Below are 12,463 nucleotides of genomic sequence, written 5' to 3' on the forward strand. Positions count from 1 at the left end.
CCATCTTGGGCTGCGTTGCTTGGCTCATCCGTCACGCAACAAAAAACATCCTACATGGCTCTTCTGCTGGAGGCATGGAAAAACATTTCCTTTCGGATCTCATGCTAATAATATACGCCTTACTCTAGGTCAGAATTGAGTGCATAGTCTTCCAATAACTCGTCAAATACCCCAATCCAACCACCAAAAAGTGAGCCCCTTTCATCCGGTCTTTTTTGTCGCAATGACTCTCCAGTTGCCGCCGTGCTTTCTTACCGGGCTAACTATTACCTGACAGTTATTTCTCTGTCTCCTACGGGCTCTTTAGTTGGGCTCCAAGTATCCGGTAATAGGAAGTACTTTCTGTCCTTATGGTGTTATAGGATTGGCTTGTTGACTAGGACCCATTGGAGATGGACAAACTCACCAAAGGATGGGTCCAGCATCAACGGAAAGCTGCTCGCCGAGAAGCTGAATCTCGTGGCCACCAGTGCCTGCATTGTGATGCCGAACTCCCACCAGAATTCGAGGCATTCAGGGCCCACTATACGTTGAATCACCCGGCATTGGCCGTGGAATCTGATATTGATGAAGAATTTAAAAACTTCACAACACTGCAGTGAGTTGGTTCATCAGCTTCTTAATGGCTACCCGCCAAGGTGTATGCATCAGAAATTGAATCGCGACGTTGACAGTTGTCTGTGCAATCATGTAGAAAATCGACAGCCAGGACGTTGAAAGACACCCAGGTTACTGGAGTTGGTACTAGGAAGAGACCTGTGTCTGGCAATCCTGACCTGGCTGAGGATGAGCTTGACAGATTGAATTTGGCTGGTGATGAGACGACGCCAAGCCGACGTGGGAGTAAGAAGATATGCTCCCCTCCTGCATCGGTAACTCAACAGCGTGGATCGCGTGGATCGTCACCGCCCACCCCTATGCGAAGTCGTGCCAGACCGACCGAGAGGGAGGATGGTTTTGTTCGTGGCAGCAAGAATGTATCTGGTAGGCAGCTTTGGACGGCTGATGACAACCGAAAAGGGGCCGCACCACAGCGACCCAGGACACCACAGACCAGACGCGGTCCATTAGCGGCGAGCGGGAGTCATCGGCGGTCTCCGCAGCACCGAACACATCCCAAGTTCTCACAGCATCATGCCCATGTTCAGTCGCCTTCTGACAACGAAGTGTCATCCGAGTTATTCCGGCAACCTGATACCAGGCCAATATCATCAGATCAGCTCGCGGCTGAAGTCCAAGGCATTTATGCCGGATTGGTCTTGCTTGAGAACAAATGCATTGAGTATGACAATTCTCAGATCCATGCCGAACTAAGTGAGGAGCAATATCATGCACTGATATCTCTACATCGCTCCTTACTCCACGAACATCATGACTTCCTATTGGCATCCCAACATCCGTCGGCGAGTGATGCGCTTCGACGACTCGCTTCTGACCACAGAATGCCTGCGCGTATGTGGCATCATGGTATTCACTCATTCTTGGAGCTCCTGAGACCAAAGCTGTCAAAGTCACTAGAACACATGCTGACGTTTATATACATTGCCTACACGATGATTGCGTTGCTATATGAAACTGTGCCTGCATTTGAAGATACTTGGGTCGAATGCTTAGGCGATCTAGGGCGTTATAGGATGGCCGTGGAAGACGATGATATTCGGGATCGAGAAATTTGGACTGGGGTCTCAAAGTACTGGTACACAAAGGCTTCTGACAAGGCACCAACGACAGGGCGACTCTACCACCACCTAGCAATTTTGGCGCGGCCGAATGCACTCCAGCAATTGTACTTTTACGCCAAATCTCTTTGCGTGCCAATTCCTTTTCTTAAGGCCCGAAAGAGCATCATGACGCTATTTCAGCCCTTGTTGATTCCTAGTCCAAACACTGTTCAGCGTTTAGACCCGGTGGATGCGGCATTTGTTCGTGTTCATGGTATAATATTCTCTGGGAAGCATGAAGATCAACTGGAGCCATCAATGAAGCAATTTTTGGACCTCTTGGATAGTCGTATCGGAAGAGAGCACGGAAATTGGCTGGAATCTGGGTGAGAGAAGTCGTCAAGGCCACAGAAAACGATCAAACTGACTCTAGTTCCAGGTACTATATTGGTATTTCATTGAGCTGCCTGCTTCTAGGTTTTGGAGATGAGTCGAATGTTCTAATGCGGGCCATTCTGAATCGTAACCGAAAACATTCAGAGGATATGGACGATAACTCCGAAGCAAATACAAAACCATGTGCCACCTTTAAGACTTCGGTGTCATTTGCAGCACGGACGTTTGAGATTGTTATTGCTCGCTGGGGTGACAAAAATACCTTACCGTGCCTGCATACTCTCTTGGTGTTCTACTGGTTTATGATGGACTTTGACGCAGGAAAGCAGTATCTAGAAGACTCGCTTCCGTGGGAACAGACGGCTTTGCTGTTGAACTATCTGCTGAGGACTAGCGAAGTCGCGCCGCGCCTAGATACAGACGAGATACCTTGGCCAGAAGGTGGGATCGCGCACCCTCTGCCTGAAGACTACGCGATGCGCGGATTAATCTACACCGAGAACTACTATCCAAAGAACTGGTTTGACAACACTGCAATTGACGACGACGAAAAGTACTTTGAACCTGCTTCAACTGTCGGCAAGCGAAGCGAGAGAATCTTGTGGCTTGGCCATAGCATTGCCCTGAAGAGGAGAAAACTGTTTTGGGACAAGCATGCGAAACAGTTCTCGACCAAGAGTAATGAGATCGATGTGCGCCAAAATGCAGCAGGCACTCCTGAGCCGCCCGCGTTGGAGCCCGCCGTTGCATCTGCTGAAACGGAAACGACGTCCCCGTGAGAAAACAGAGAGGCAACAAACATACGTTTTTCCTTGTAACCCAGCCTAATATTGGGCCGTGATGCAGGACAAGCTTGAGCGATTGACGCCACGCCTTCCTGTAAGCCTACCTGGGCAGTCAGCCATGATTGTGAAGTGAAGGGGGCATTTTCCAAGATACCCGTACTCCAGGGCTGACAAACCCTCTGGGGTCCCTATAATCGAGGTACGCGCTGCGAACGTCCGGCAGAGGATGCGTTGGTTTGTTGTCTTTGGTGTTTTGGGGGGGGTTTCTTAACAGGAGTGGAACGGCATGAGTCAAGGTGGCAGTGACTGTCACGGAGCCATTCCTTTGGACAAGCCTGTCGACAGTCTGATGTCTTTACAACGAGGAACATTAGCTCTTGCCGGGGACAAGCGTTGATAATGCCCAGCGATGTTTCTCTCTGCACCAGGGGCCACACCGCACACTGAGAGCATATTTGTTGGTTCAATCACATCAAGTATGTGACAAGGTAAGGCAAAGCTTTGGTCTGTTCACAAACGATGCAAAGCTTGTTTCCCGACAAACTCATCTCTGATTTGGCTCGCAGAGGACGAAGCGAAGCACAGCAAAGCAAAGCAAAACCAGACAGTTGAGCGAAAAAGAAAATTTTAAGATTGCTTGACACCAGACGATAGCTAGCTACTAGCCCTTGTACAATCGCTAGATAGCCGGCGAGTCCTTGCTCGCTCTGAGAGTTAGCCTCATCTCGATGAGATAGTTTGCCTCTTTCTTTTGTTTCCTGTTAGATTTTTCTATTGCACGTTGTTTATTCCTGCTACTTCAAGCACATGCTTTGCTTCTTCATTTCTCGTCAACTCTAATACTTGGTGTTGTTCTGTGTCGACACAAGCAGCTCCATCGCGTGATACGTGTGTCACGATGCACTGGATGCCATGCCATGCCATGCCAGAATGGGGGCGAAGCGAAGGTGCAGAGGGCGACGATGATGTTGATGTCTGGTGCGTCTGCATCTCTCAGCCACCAAGCTAGTTCCCCACCAGACTCATATACATGGATCTCGAAAAGGGGATAGCCCTGTTCTTCAACAGACACGCCAAGCATTTGTTCAGTACCATGGACCACAGAAAGTCGGGGCAGTGAAAGAATGGGCCATGTTGTCGGGAACTCAACATGTTGCAGCCAACAGAGATGAGGAAGAATGACACATACAGGCTTGCCATATTGTGAGGCTGCATCTATCTGATCTCAGCATTGTCATGAGGTACATCACACTAGTATGGGCGTGAGGATAAGGATGAGCAGCCGGTGAGGTAATGTGGACGTCCTCGGGGAGGACAAACTCGGGCGAAGAAGACACGATGGCTTCATTGTTTTGGGGGACAGCATGACGGATGTTGTGCGAGGTGGTGGGCTGAGATGATCAAATGCCCGCAGGCTGGGGATTGGCTATTCCTTCTGGAAACCAACAGCTGAGAAATATGCATGGGGCGACGAGAGGTCAGACGGGGCGATATATCACCATCGGAACGAGGATGAAGAACGAACGAACGAACGAACACGACAACACGACAACACGAAAACGCGGCAAAATTTGAGCCTGAGGCTGATTTGGAATTGGAACCGAACCGACAAACACGACTTGTAAATTGAGGGTGTATTTTTTTTATCCATCGCACGGTTCAACACCCGTGTGCAAATGATCCATTTGCAGATCAGATGGAAGCAAAAGTTGAGTAAGCGTGAAGCACACACAGTAATTACAGCACTTCAAGGACAACAGTATAATTGCGCAAAGGCGGTACTTTTCAGTACAATAACTGTAATAATATGTAAGATGGTCAGTATGTACAATTTAGCAGAATCGAAGTACAGTAATAAATAAAATAAAAATACGGATACATTCGCAGTCTACCATTCGTTTCTGACAGGCGGCAGGTGCGAACTGAGTGGATGTGGATGTAGTTCGCCAGTGGACATTGAAGATGAGAAAAAAAGGCAACCAAACTAAACCGCATCTAATTTAATCGCTGCCGTACACCGTCAATTGGTCCTCTTTGAGTCCCTTGCGCCTTCCTTGGCCCCAAGAAGCCATCCACTCAAAGGACCAGCCTTCTACCCCACAGTTTCAAAATCGCGGTCTGTTCTCTGTTCTGGCTTCATCTTTCGATCCAACAGTCCGGACCGGAGCTTTGTGCATTTGTCTTCAAGGACCAGCCCTGATGGAACAGCTCACCGATTCGTTTCGTTTCATTCTCGTGGCGTTGAGTCTTGTGGGTCAGTCAGCTCAAGCACAGCTTCAGAGCTGTCATTGACGGCAGGCAGCAACCAATCCTCACCAACACAACACCCCATTGTCTTTGTTGAACTGCAAGCTTCGACCTAACACTGTTTTGTACAGTCCTGTATTGAATACTTGGAGTGGATCTTTTCGCAAAAATTCGCCATTCTTTGCCATCGAATTGCGATGTTATTTCCCCGCTTAAATAAGCTCGCCCAGGCGTCGAGGTCACGCAGCGTCCCGAAATCACAAGACCGCTTCCCCCTCGTGCCCTATCATCCAACCACTGACAAGAAACTAGTTCAATTTACGACACCCAAGTCCTAGAGGCAGTGCTTTTCTTCGTCTACGCTCCCTTTCTCGGAAATACTTGGCCTGACCCTGTCGGCTGCCTCTGCGTCGTCAGCTCTCATAACTCGGCCTCGTTACTTTTTAATACAGAAATAGCATTTCGGACTTTGGGGGTTTCAAGTTCAATGCGCATGGTTGGAGCTTACGTGGGAGATGGAGGCGCATTGGGTGTGGAAACCGCATTCGGGTTACAGTTGCACGTATCATACTGTACATGCATGGCATTCTATGTCTTTGGCCTTGCATTGTCGCACGGCAGTGTTGGCCGGTCCGGTCCATACGGATCGTTTGAACTGACGTGTGAATCAGATGTATTCGCGCCGCTTACATATGATCGGGTCGTATCAGACCTGGACGTGGAAGGCGTTCGTGCCGGTTTTACAAGGATAGCGGAGCATATGCCGTAATTTGTTTTGGATCTTTTTGGTAGGTTTCCTAGTTTGTGTTCTGTTGCTGATAGTTGGTGAGGCTGTTTGCATCGAAATAACGTGTTGGATGGTTGATGTTCTGAGCGCATAGCTCAAGGTCTGGTCTGTTTTCAAGAAGGCCAAGAATTGTCACGTTGTCGGTATCGAGGCATGTTGCCTTGAAATGAGCCGATGGTCAGCCTCTTAGTAAGGACAGTAATTGCCCCTGGTGGATGTTGATAATGTTGTCATCGGCGGAATTCCCCATGCGGAAACCTCGGCGACCGGGACTGGCAGCTTTCTAGACGAGAGGAAATCTTCGACGAGATGAGCTGGGGGTAGAGAAGCTAGTAGGGTAGCATGGGTTCCCGCCGTTCGCGCGGGCCTATCCCTGTGCTGCAAGTGCAAATGCAAGGGTGATGATTCTGACAAGTACAGTATCTTGTTCGCCTCACTTTGTTTTGTGATGGATGGTGAGAGACTGGGTTGCAGATACCACTGCGGGAGGTTCGGGGCATTGTGGTTGCCGCAATAAAATGTGATGCGGGAAATTAACAAGATTTGTTTCGTAGTGATTTCTTTTTTTTAACGAGGAAAAATGAAAATAAAAAATAAAAATAAAACGACGATCTGGCGGCGAGGATTCGTCGTCGGCGATGTCGCCGTGATGTTCTAAACTTGTAAGTGGAGGCAACGCCAGACGTCACAGATTGTAACACTCTCAGCCAAGAACCGGGATGCACTTGACTGTATGGGCGGAAAAACGACCAGACAGCAAATGAGACCTGCTGCAGCACATGGCTGGCTGCTTTACCCCAGCGGCTAGCTGAATCACCAGAAACAAAACCATACATACTCCGTACATACAAAACGGCCATCTGTTGGAGGGTGGAGAAGTGGAGCTAATGTCAGTTGAACTAGCTGAGCTAATATCGTGTTGTACACTCCGTACCGCCTCCATCTGTTGGCACCTGAGATGTTTGAACTGAAACCCGGTCATCCGCAACGCCATATTGGAGAGCTGAGAAGATTGAACGCGCTCCTGGTAATAATGAGGCTGCATCGATCAAAGGTGCCCAGTTGCATTGCTTTGTTCTCCTGGCGCATTTCCTTTTGATCCTTTCATTACCGAATTGCCGCCGGCTGTCACAATTTCCACTCTTGTCATCAAGTAAACAGACGGGAAAGACATTCTCGCAGCCCAACGCAAGGCAGCCCTATGTTCTCCGTAGAATTGTGTATGTTTCGTTGCATAGAATAACCGGCACGCGATTGCCATGTTTCTCTGTCCCGTTGGATCGGCACACTAAGCCGACACTCCGACATAAGTGACCAAAGAAACCTGCAGATCGACAAGTCGTTACTCAGATGTTGTGAAGCTGCCAAGTTTCGGGCCCTCCCCTCACGGGGCTTGCATGGTAATGCAGGACAGTTGACGGGCCACCATTCCCGTCTGGCTTTCTAAACACGGTAGCCAATCACGGCTTCAGGGAGCTTGGAACTACTCGCAAGGCGTCCAGAGGATAGGGTACTTGGCGGTACGGCACGCAAATGTTCGTTTCGTTAGACGCACGCCACGCCGTGCGATCGCGGCGGTTGGGAGCACATGGTGCGGGAATCGAAGGGCTGTCATGGGATGAAATGAGGTCGGGTTTAAGTGCAGTGCGTAATCTTGATGTGAAACCCTGTGAATGCGTCAGATGTAGTATGTGTGTTGACATCATTGGTAGGTTGAGCTTTTTTCAAGGCTGTCAGTCATATTGTATCATGGACTTTGAACGATGAGGGTTTGGTTGCTGGGCGCCAACAGGTGAAAATTGGGTGACAGTCGACCTGATCGGAGGCCGGAGGTTGTAAATTTAGGAAAGCCTTGTGTTGGATTTGGTGGAGGAGAGAGAGGTTTATGCACTTGAGAGGTTGGTCGTGACTCTGACGTACATATGATACCGAGACTTGGATATTCGTTGCATAAGGATGGAAGGGAACTTGGCGGCTTTCGTTGGGGCTAGGATATACGCTTCGATGGAAGGCGTCGATGCCGTGTTACATTTTGGTGTTGAGGGGAAGTTGGCATTGTTGGGAGTTGAAAGTGAGGCAAAGAGGAGAAGAGATGAGGCAGAGAGGAGAAGAGAAGAAAACAAGAGGTTGGTGACTTTGGGGGATGGGGACTTTTATATTGAAAGGAGGAGGTGTGGAAGTGAGCTTGGAGAAAACACCATCTGTGTGTGGTGGTGATTATTGTGGTAAGAGATGATATAGTCCTGGTATTAGTGAATTAGCTAGGGGTTAGAAGCGTGGATTATTATCGTAGCTTTTTGGCTACTGGGTATCTTCCATCGTCTTCTTGTAAATCGGCCGCTCGTATCCTCGAGTCATGACCGGCATCGTATATCCAACCAACATGTATATCAGACATGTAACAAACCTCCAACTGACCTCCATCATTACCAAACAACCCCGCTTGCAGCCGCCGACGCTCGTATCAAGTGTCCAAGAAGAGCTGCAGATCCCATCACGCCCGCACCCATCGAGTACACGGCGAAATATATCGTCGTACTCTTTGCTGAAGACCACCTCCAAGACGGCTCCTCACAAAAGGGGCTGCCTCCCTCTCCATACATATGATATCTCCAAGCACGCCCAGTCCACCAGACAGTACGCTCTCGGCTATGGGGCTACTCTGGTTCTGCGCCAACCTCCGCACACTAATCGAACTTGCACTCGGCGCAAAGCTCCGATTCCGTTCAACCATGAGCTTCCCACGGCATACCGTTGCCCTCGACACCTGCGGACAGTCCCCGGACCAATGCTGCACCGGGAGTTTCACGTGTCCCCCAAACCTCTCCATGTCCTCTTCTGTCTCATATGGCGTATCCTTAATGCCCAGCGATATCAAGTCTATGATAGCCACCGGTGGCACGCGGTAATACCCATGGACCTTGAAGAACTCTCGCTTCCTATCCTCCAGCGAGTATTGATAACTCAATATGGCATCAAAGTCGTTGAGAAAGACTCCCCCGTATTTCGGCTTATACGGTAGCCACAACAGCGAGGAGCGTTCGTGCACAGAGTGGCCTTTTCTCGGCCTACGCGTGCAATACTTTGGCTTAATTAGATTCCGAAGCGTAGTTTCGACATCTTCCTCCTCGTTCGGATCTACTCCCTGGGTGACAGTCTCACGCTGCGTCTGGAACTGGCTCGTCAACAGTCCCGGTCCGGCGTGCGGCCGTACGCGAACCTCGATAAAGTCAGGGGTATATCTGGCAATTCTAGGTTGGCGTACCCGCAATGGAGCTGCGAGTAGGGATCCCGCTGCTATTGCTTCTGTGAAGGCAATGGCCGCTTCTTGCTCCGTCAGGCGCTTCCGTCCACGCTGCTGCGCTCTGTAGACAAATTCGTCGAAGCTGCTCTACTGCTCGATCTGTTGTGTTTGTCTTTGGCGCCGCCATGCGTTGCCGGCGACGTGGAAGGCGTAGTCTCTTGCCTTTTTGTCGGTGACGCCATGGTTGTCTAGTTCTTGGTTGAGGACTTGGAATTCTAAGGAGTTGAGCCCTGGGTTGGTCAGTTGGAAGCTGTTTAAGGAGTTGAGAGATCGTTGGAGGAGAAGATGCGGGATGGGAAGAAGTGTTTGTTCTTACAACAGGAATTGTTTGTGGGGGAACTGTCGCTGAATACTGGATATTCTGTCCATGCGTTCTCTTCGTGAGAGGGCATGGACAAACCTCGTACGAGGGGGTGATTTGACTCGATTGGGCTTACGCTGTTGGATGTGCTTTGTCCCTGGGAAGGTGTTGTGAGGTACATTGAGTTTGCCGTTGGGTCATTCAAGGTGGGAAAGGGGGATGGCGTTTGCTGGGACGCGCTGTTGCAGGCAAACATTATGGTGTTTGCATGGAAACTTGGGAATGTGGTGGCAAACTGGGCGTGGAAGTTGAGTTTCGGTTGGAACAGGAAGAAAACAGAGGGGACTGGGATTTAAAAAAAGATATGTCGGGAAATTCAAGTGAACAAGTTTGGGTTGGACAAGGTGAGTGGTGCTGTGAATTTGAGTTATGAATCACTTAGCTGTGGTTTCTGTAACTGTGGTTTGGTCTGTGAATCTGGGCAGGTTGGGTGTTGCAAGTAGTTGGAGGATCTGTGATTTTGCCTTTTTGAAGCAACATGTTTGCAACGGTTTATTGGAATATGTCCTTCCTTCAATATTTCATTCACTCTGGTGATCCCGCATTAACAAAAACATACAGCATGTGTAACAGAAATTGCTAAAGGGTTTAGATATCCAACTTAAACATAAGTAAACTGCAGAGCCAAACAGAGTCACCAAATAACAACAACTCCAATCTCAATACTGGTCCTCAATTGTCCTTACAGTAATAGTGAGTGCAGAGAACTGTTAATTATATACAGGCAGCAATCCAGTTGAGCCCTTTGCTGTTCCCCAAACCAAACTCATCAACTAGCAAGAGTAGCCCCAAAAGCTGCTTTCAAAAGAATATATATATGTACGTATTTCAGCTGCCACTACACTGTCCCAACTCCAGGTTCGTTGGTACTTTTCGACCAATAATATAAAGTCATTTTTAACGCTCATACTACATCCATCATGAGCGTATCACAGGCTCGCGTTCCTCACCAATTCCGCAAACGGGCACCTCAATTATTGGAAGCACACATATGCACAGACATCTCCGCAACGTATCAATTACTTTTTGGTTTTGCAGCTTATTACCCCGCTCTTAGGTGCTATTTGATGGAATGATTATTTAGCCAGCCTACATGGTGAATTGGCCATGCTTGAAACATTCGGTGTCCTCACATCTTATCTGACGCTCCTGTCCTGGATCTCACTGCAACCTTCATAGAGCTCGCCTTTTAAAAGCATTTACCTTCTTTTCTTTCTTGTTTTCAGCTGGAGCACCTGGTACTCAATATCGCCCCCCCTAACTTACCTGCAAACATGTCCGTTGGGAAGCAGCCGGACTGGCGCACAAAACCTCACCCAGACCAGTCCCCCACGATCATTGGCAATTCCAAGAATTTTTGGAAATGGTCCAAAGAGGAGGGCTTCGACCTCACTCACCCCCCAACTCCCGAGTCCGAGCCAGTGCAAGGACGAATGAGGCTGCAATGTGCGTTGACGCCAGTCGTCATCGACCCAGCCAAAACTGCACTCTTGGTTATCGATCTTCAAAACTACGACCTCTCCAAAGCCTTGGGCAACCACAATCAGGCTGTTTTCGACGCCGAAGACACAGTTCTGAACTACGCTATTCCAGCTGCCCGCAAGAGTGGCATCCAGATCATATATGTCACCACCGGCTACTCCGATCAAGATCTTCTAGAGATGGACCCGGCTGTGTTTAGAACTTTCAATTTCGAACCAGTTGTAGACTCTCCTAACTGGGCCGAGCTCCCACCCGGAGAAGGATACAGCAACAAGGGCCAGTACCGCAACAAGAAAGGTATTGGCGACCCCATTGGCGAGATAGAGCTCGAAGATGGCACCAAGATCGATGCAGGAAGGATTCTAGTTCGCGGCACGTGGAACAGCTGGCTGCATGATCCTCTGGCAGCTGCGTACGAGGAGAGCCAGAGTATGGAGCTTCCAGACATTCATTTCTACAAGAACCGCAGCTCGGGAATGTGCGAACGAATGACCGCCCTTACCGATTATCTCAATGAGAAAAACCTCAGAACTCTCCTCTTTACTGGAATCAACATAGACCAATGTGTCATGGGTACCTTGCAAGATGCGTACTTGAAAGGCTTCGATACAATCTTGCTCAAGGACGGCTGTGCGACGGATAGCCAGAAATATGCCCAGATGAGTTGCGAGTTTAACTGTGCCATTAGCTGGGGCTTCCTTTCTAGTTGCAAGGATTTCGCAGATGCAGTTTCTAAGCTCTAGAAAACCGGGTCCGTCGGGATTAATGCTCTGTTTGAAGCTGTAATTGTGGTAGCGTCTGTGAGTATGGCACTTTGGGATGGCAAAGGGGTGAGAGGATCTGTGTGCCTGTTTTTCGAAACACATTTCCACACATTTACAAGAGGTGAATATAGTAGAGTCACCTATAGGCTCACTTTGTGGTACAAGATATTACGACTACACCAGGCGTTTACTGGTGTAACGGCTGCTTCGCCTGTGATGTCAGTCTCGTAACCTTAGTGTCATTCACTCTCCAGTTCAGAAGCCTTGGGTGAAGCGTCCACTTCCCATCATTCGAGCTTCACACCTGGCAACACGCGAAGCTGTACTACCTCAGACTTGTGGATAATTGACTCATCTCTTTTAATGAATAGGTGGAGTTGATACAATTATGTTGCATTTCTGGGGTTGGTTTCTCTTTCCTGAATGCGGCAAAGTTGCCAAAGAATCCAAGGCTGCCAACTCACATTCACCACCTAGAGCTCGTCCTTGTCAATCAAACTGTGATGCCACACTAGTCACGCGACTCAGCTATTCACAGTTGCTTCTTTAACCTTGGTCGTACAAAGATGGACATACGGTCAAACGCTGCCCACTGCGGGACAAGCATCAGGGGCTGACATTATTGCTAGGTATTGAAACGACGGATGTGATTAATACGCTGTTGTACTACTTTCGC

At 49.0% G+C, this 12,463-nt stretch overlaps 5 protein-coding genes across 5 annotated transcripts; all 5 read left to right on the forward strand.

Annotated features, from left to right (window-relative positions):
* Window positions 1-392: 392 nt before the first annotated feature.
* Window positions 393-2,836, forward strand: VFPPC_12084 (telomerase-binding protein EST1A; the record flags this gene model as incomplete). Its single annotated transcript, XM_018290077.2, has 3 exons — window positions 393-598; window positions 695-2,047; window positions 2,101-2,836. 3 exons carry the CDS (start codon window positions 393-395, stop codon window positions 2,834-2,836), a joined length of 2,295 nt encoding a protein of 764 aa, XP_018144416.2.
* Window positions 2,837-7,832: 4,996 nt separating this feature from the next.
* VFPPC_16139 (hypothetical protein) lies at window positions 7,833-8,093 on the forward strand (the record flags this gene model as incomplete). Its single annotated transcript, XM_018293892.1, has 1 exon — window positions 7,833-8,093. One exon carries the CDS (start codon window positions 7,833-7,835, stop codon window positions 8,091-8,093), a length of 261 nt encoding a protein of 86 aa, XP_018144417.1.
* A 386-nt stretch (window positions 8,094-8,479) lies between these two features.
* Window positions 8,480-8,785, forward strand: VFPPC_17790 (hypothetical protein; the record flags this gene model as incomplete). Its single annotated transcript, XM_022429473.1, has 1 exon — window positions 8,480-8,785. The coding sequence occupies one exon, from the start codon at window positions 8,480-8,482 to the stop codon at window positions 8,783-8,785; it is 306 nt and encodes a 101-aa protein (XP_022285473.1).
* Window positions 8,786-8,845: 60 nt separating this feature from the next.
* On the forward strand, window positions 8,846-9,247 carry VFPPC_17789 (hypothetical protein; the record flags this gene model as incomplete). Its single annotated transcript, XM_022429472.1, has 1 exon — window positions 8,846-9,247. The coding sequence occupies one exon, from the start codon at window positions 8,846-8,848 to the stop codon at window positions 9,245-9,247; it is 402 nt and encodes a 133-aa protein (XP_022285474.1).
* Window positions 9,248-10,815: 1,568 nt separating this feature from the next.
* Window positions 10,816-11,766, forward strand: VFPPC_12086 (isochorismatase family protein; the record flags this gene model as incomplete). The annotated part of the gene is made up of 1 exon (XM_018290079.1): window positions 10,816-11,766. One exon carries the CDS (start codon window positions 10,816-10,818, stop codon window positions 11,764-11,766), a length of 951 nt encoding a protein of 316 aa, XP_018144419.1.
* Between the last annotated feature and the right edge of the window lie 697 nt (window positions 11,767-12,463).

This window comes from Pochonia chlamydosporia, chromosome 4 (genome assembly GCF_001653235.2).
Source record: "Pochonia chlamydosporia 170 chromosome 4, whole genome shotgun sequence".
NCBI lineage: Eukaryota > Fungi > Ascomycota > Sordariomycetes > Hypocreales > Clavicipitaceae > Pochonia > Pochonia chlamydosporia.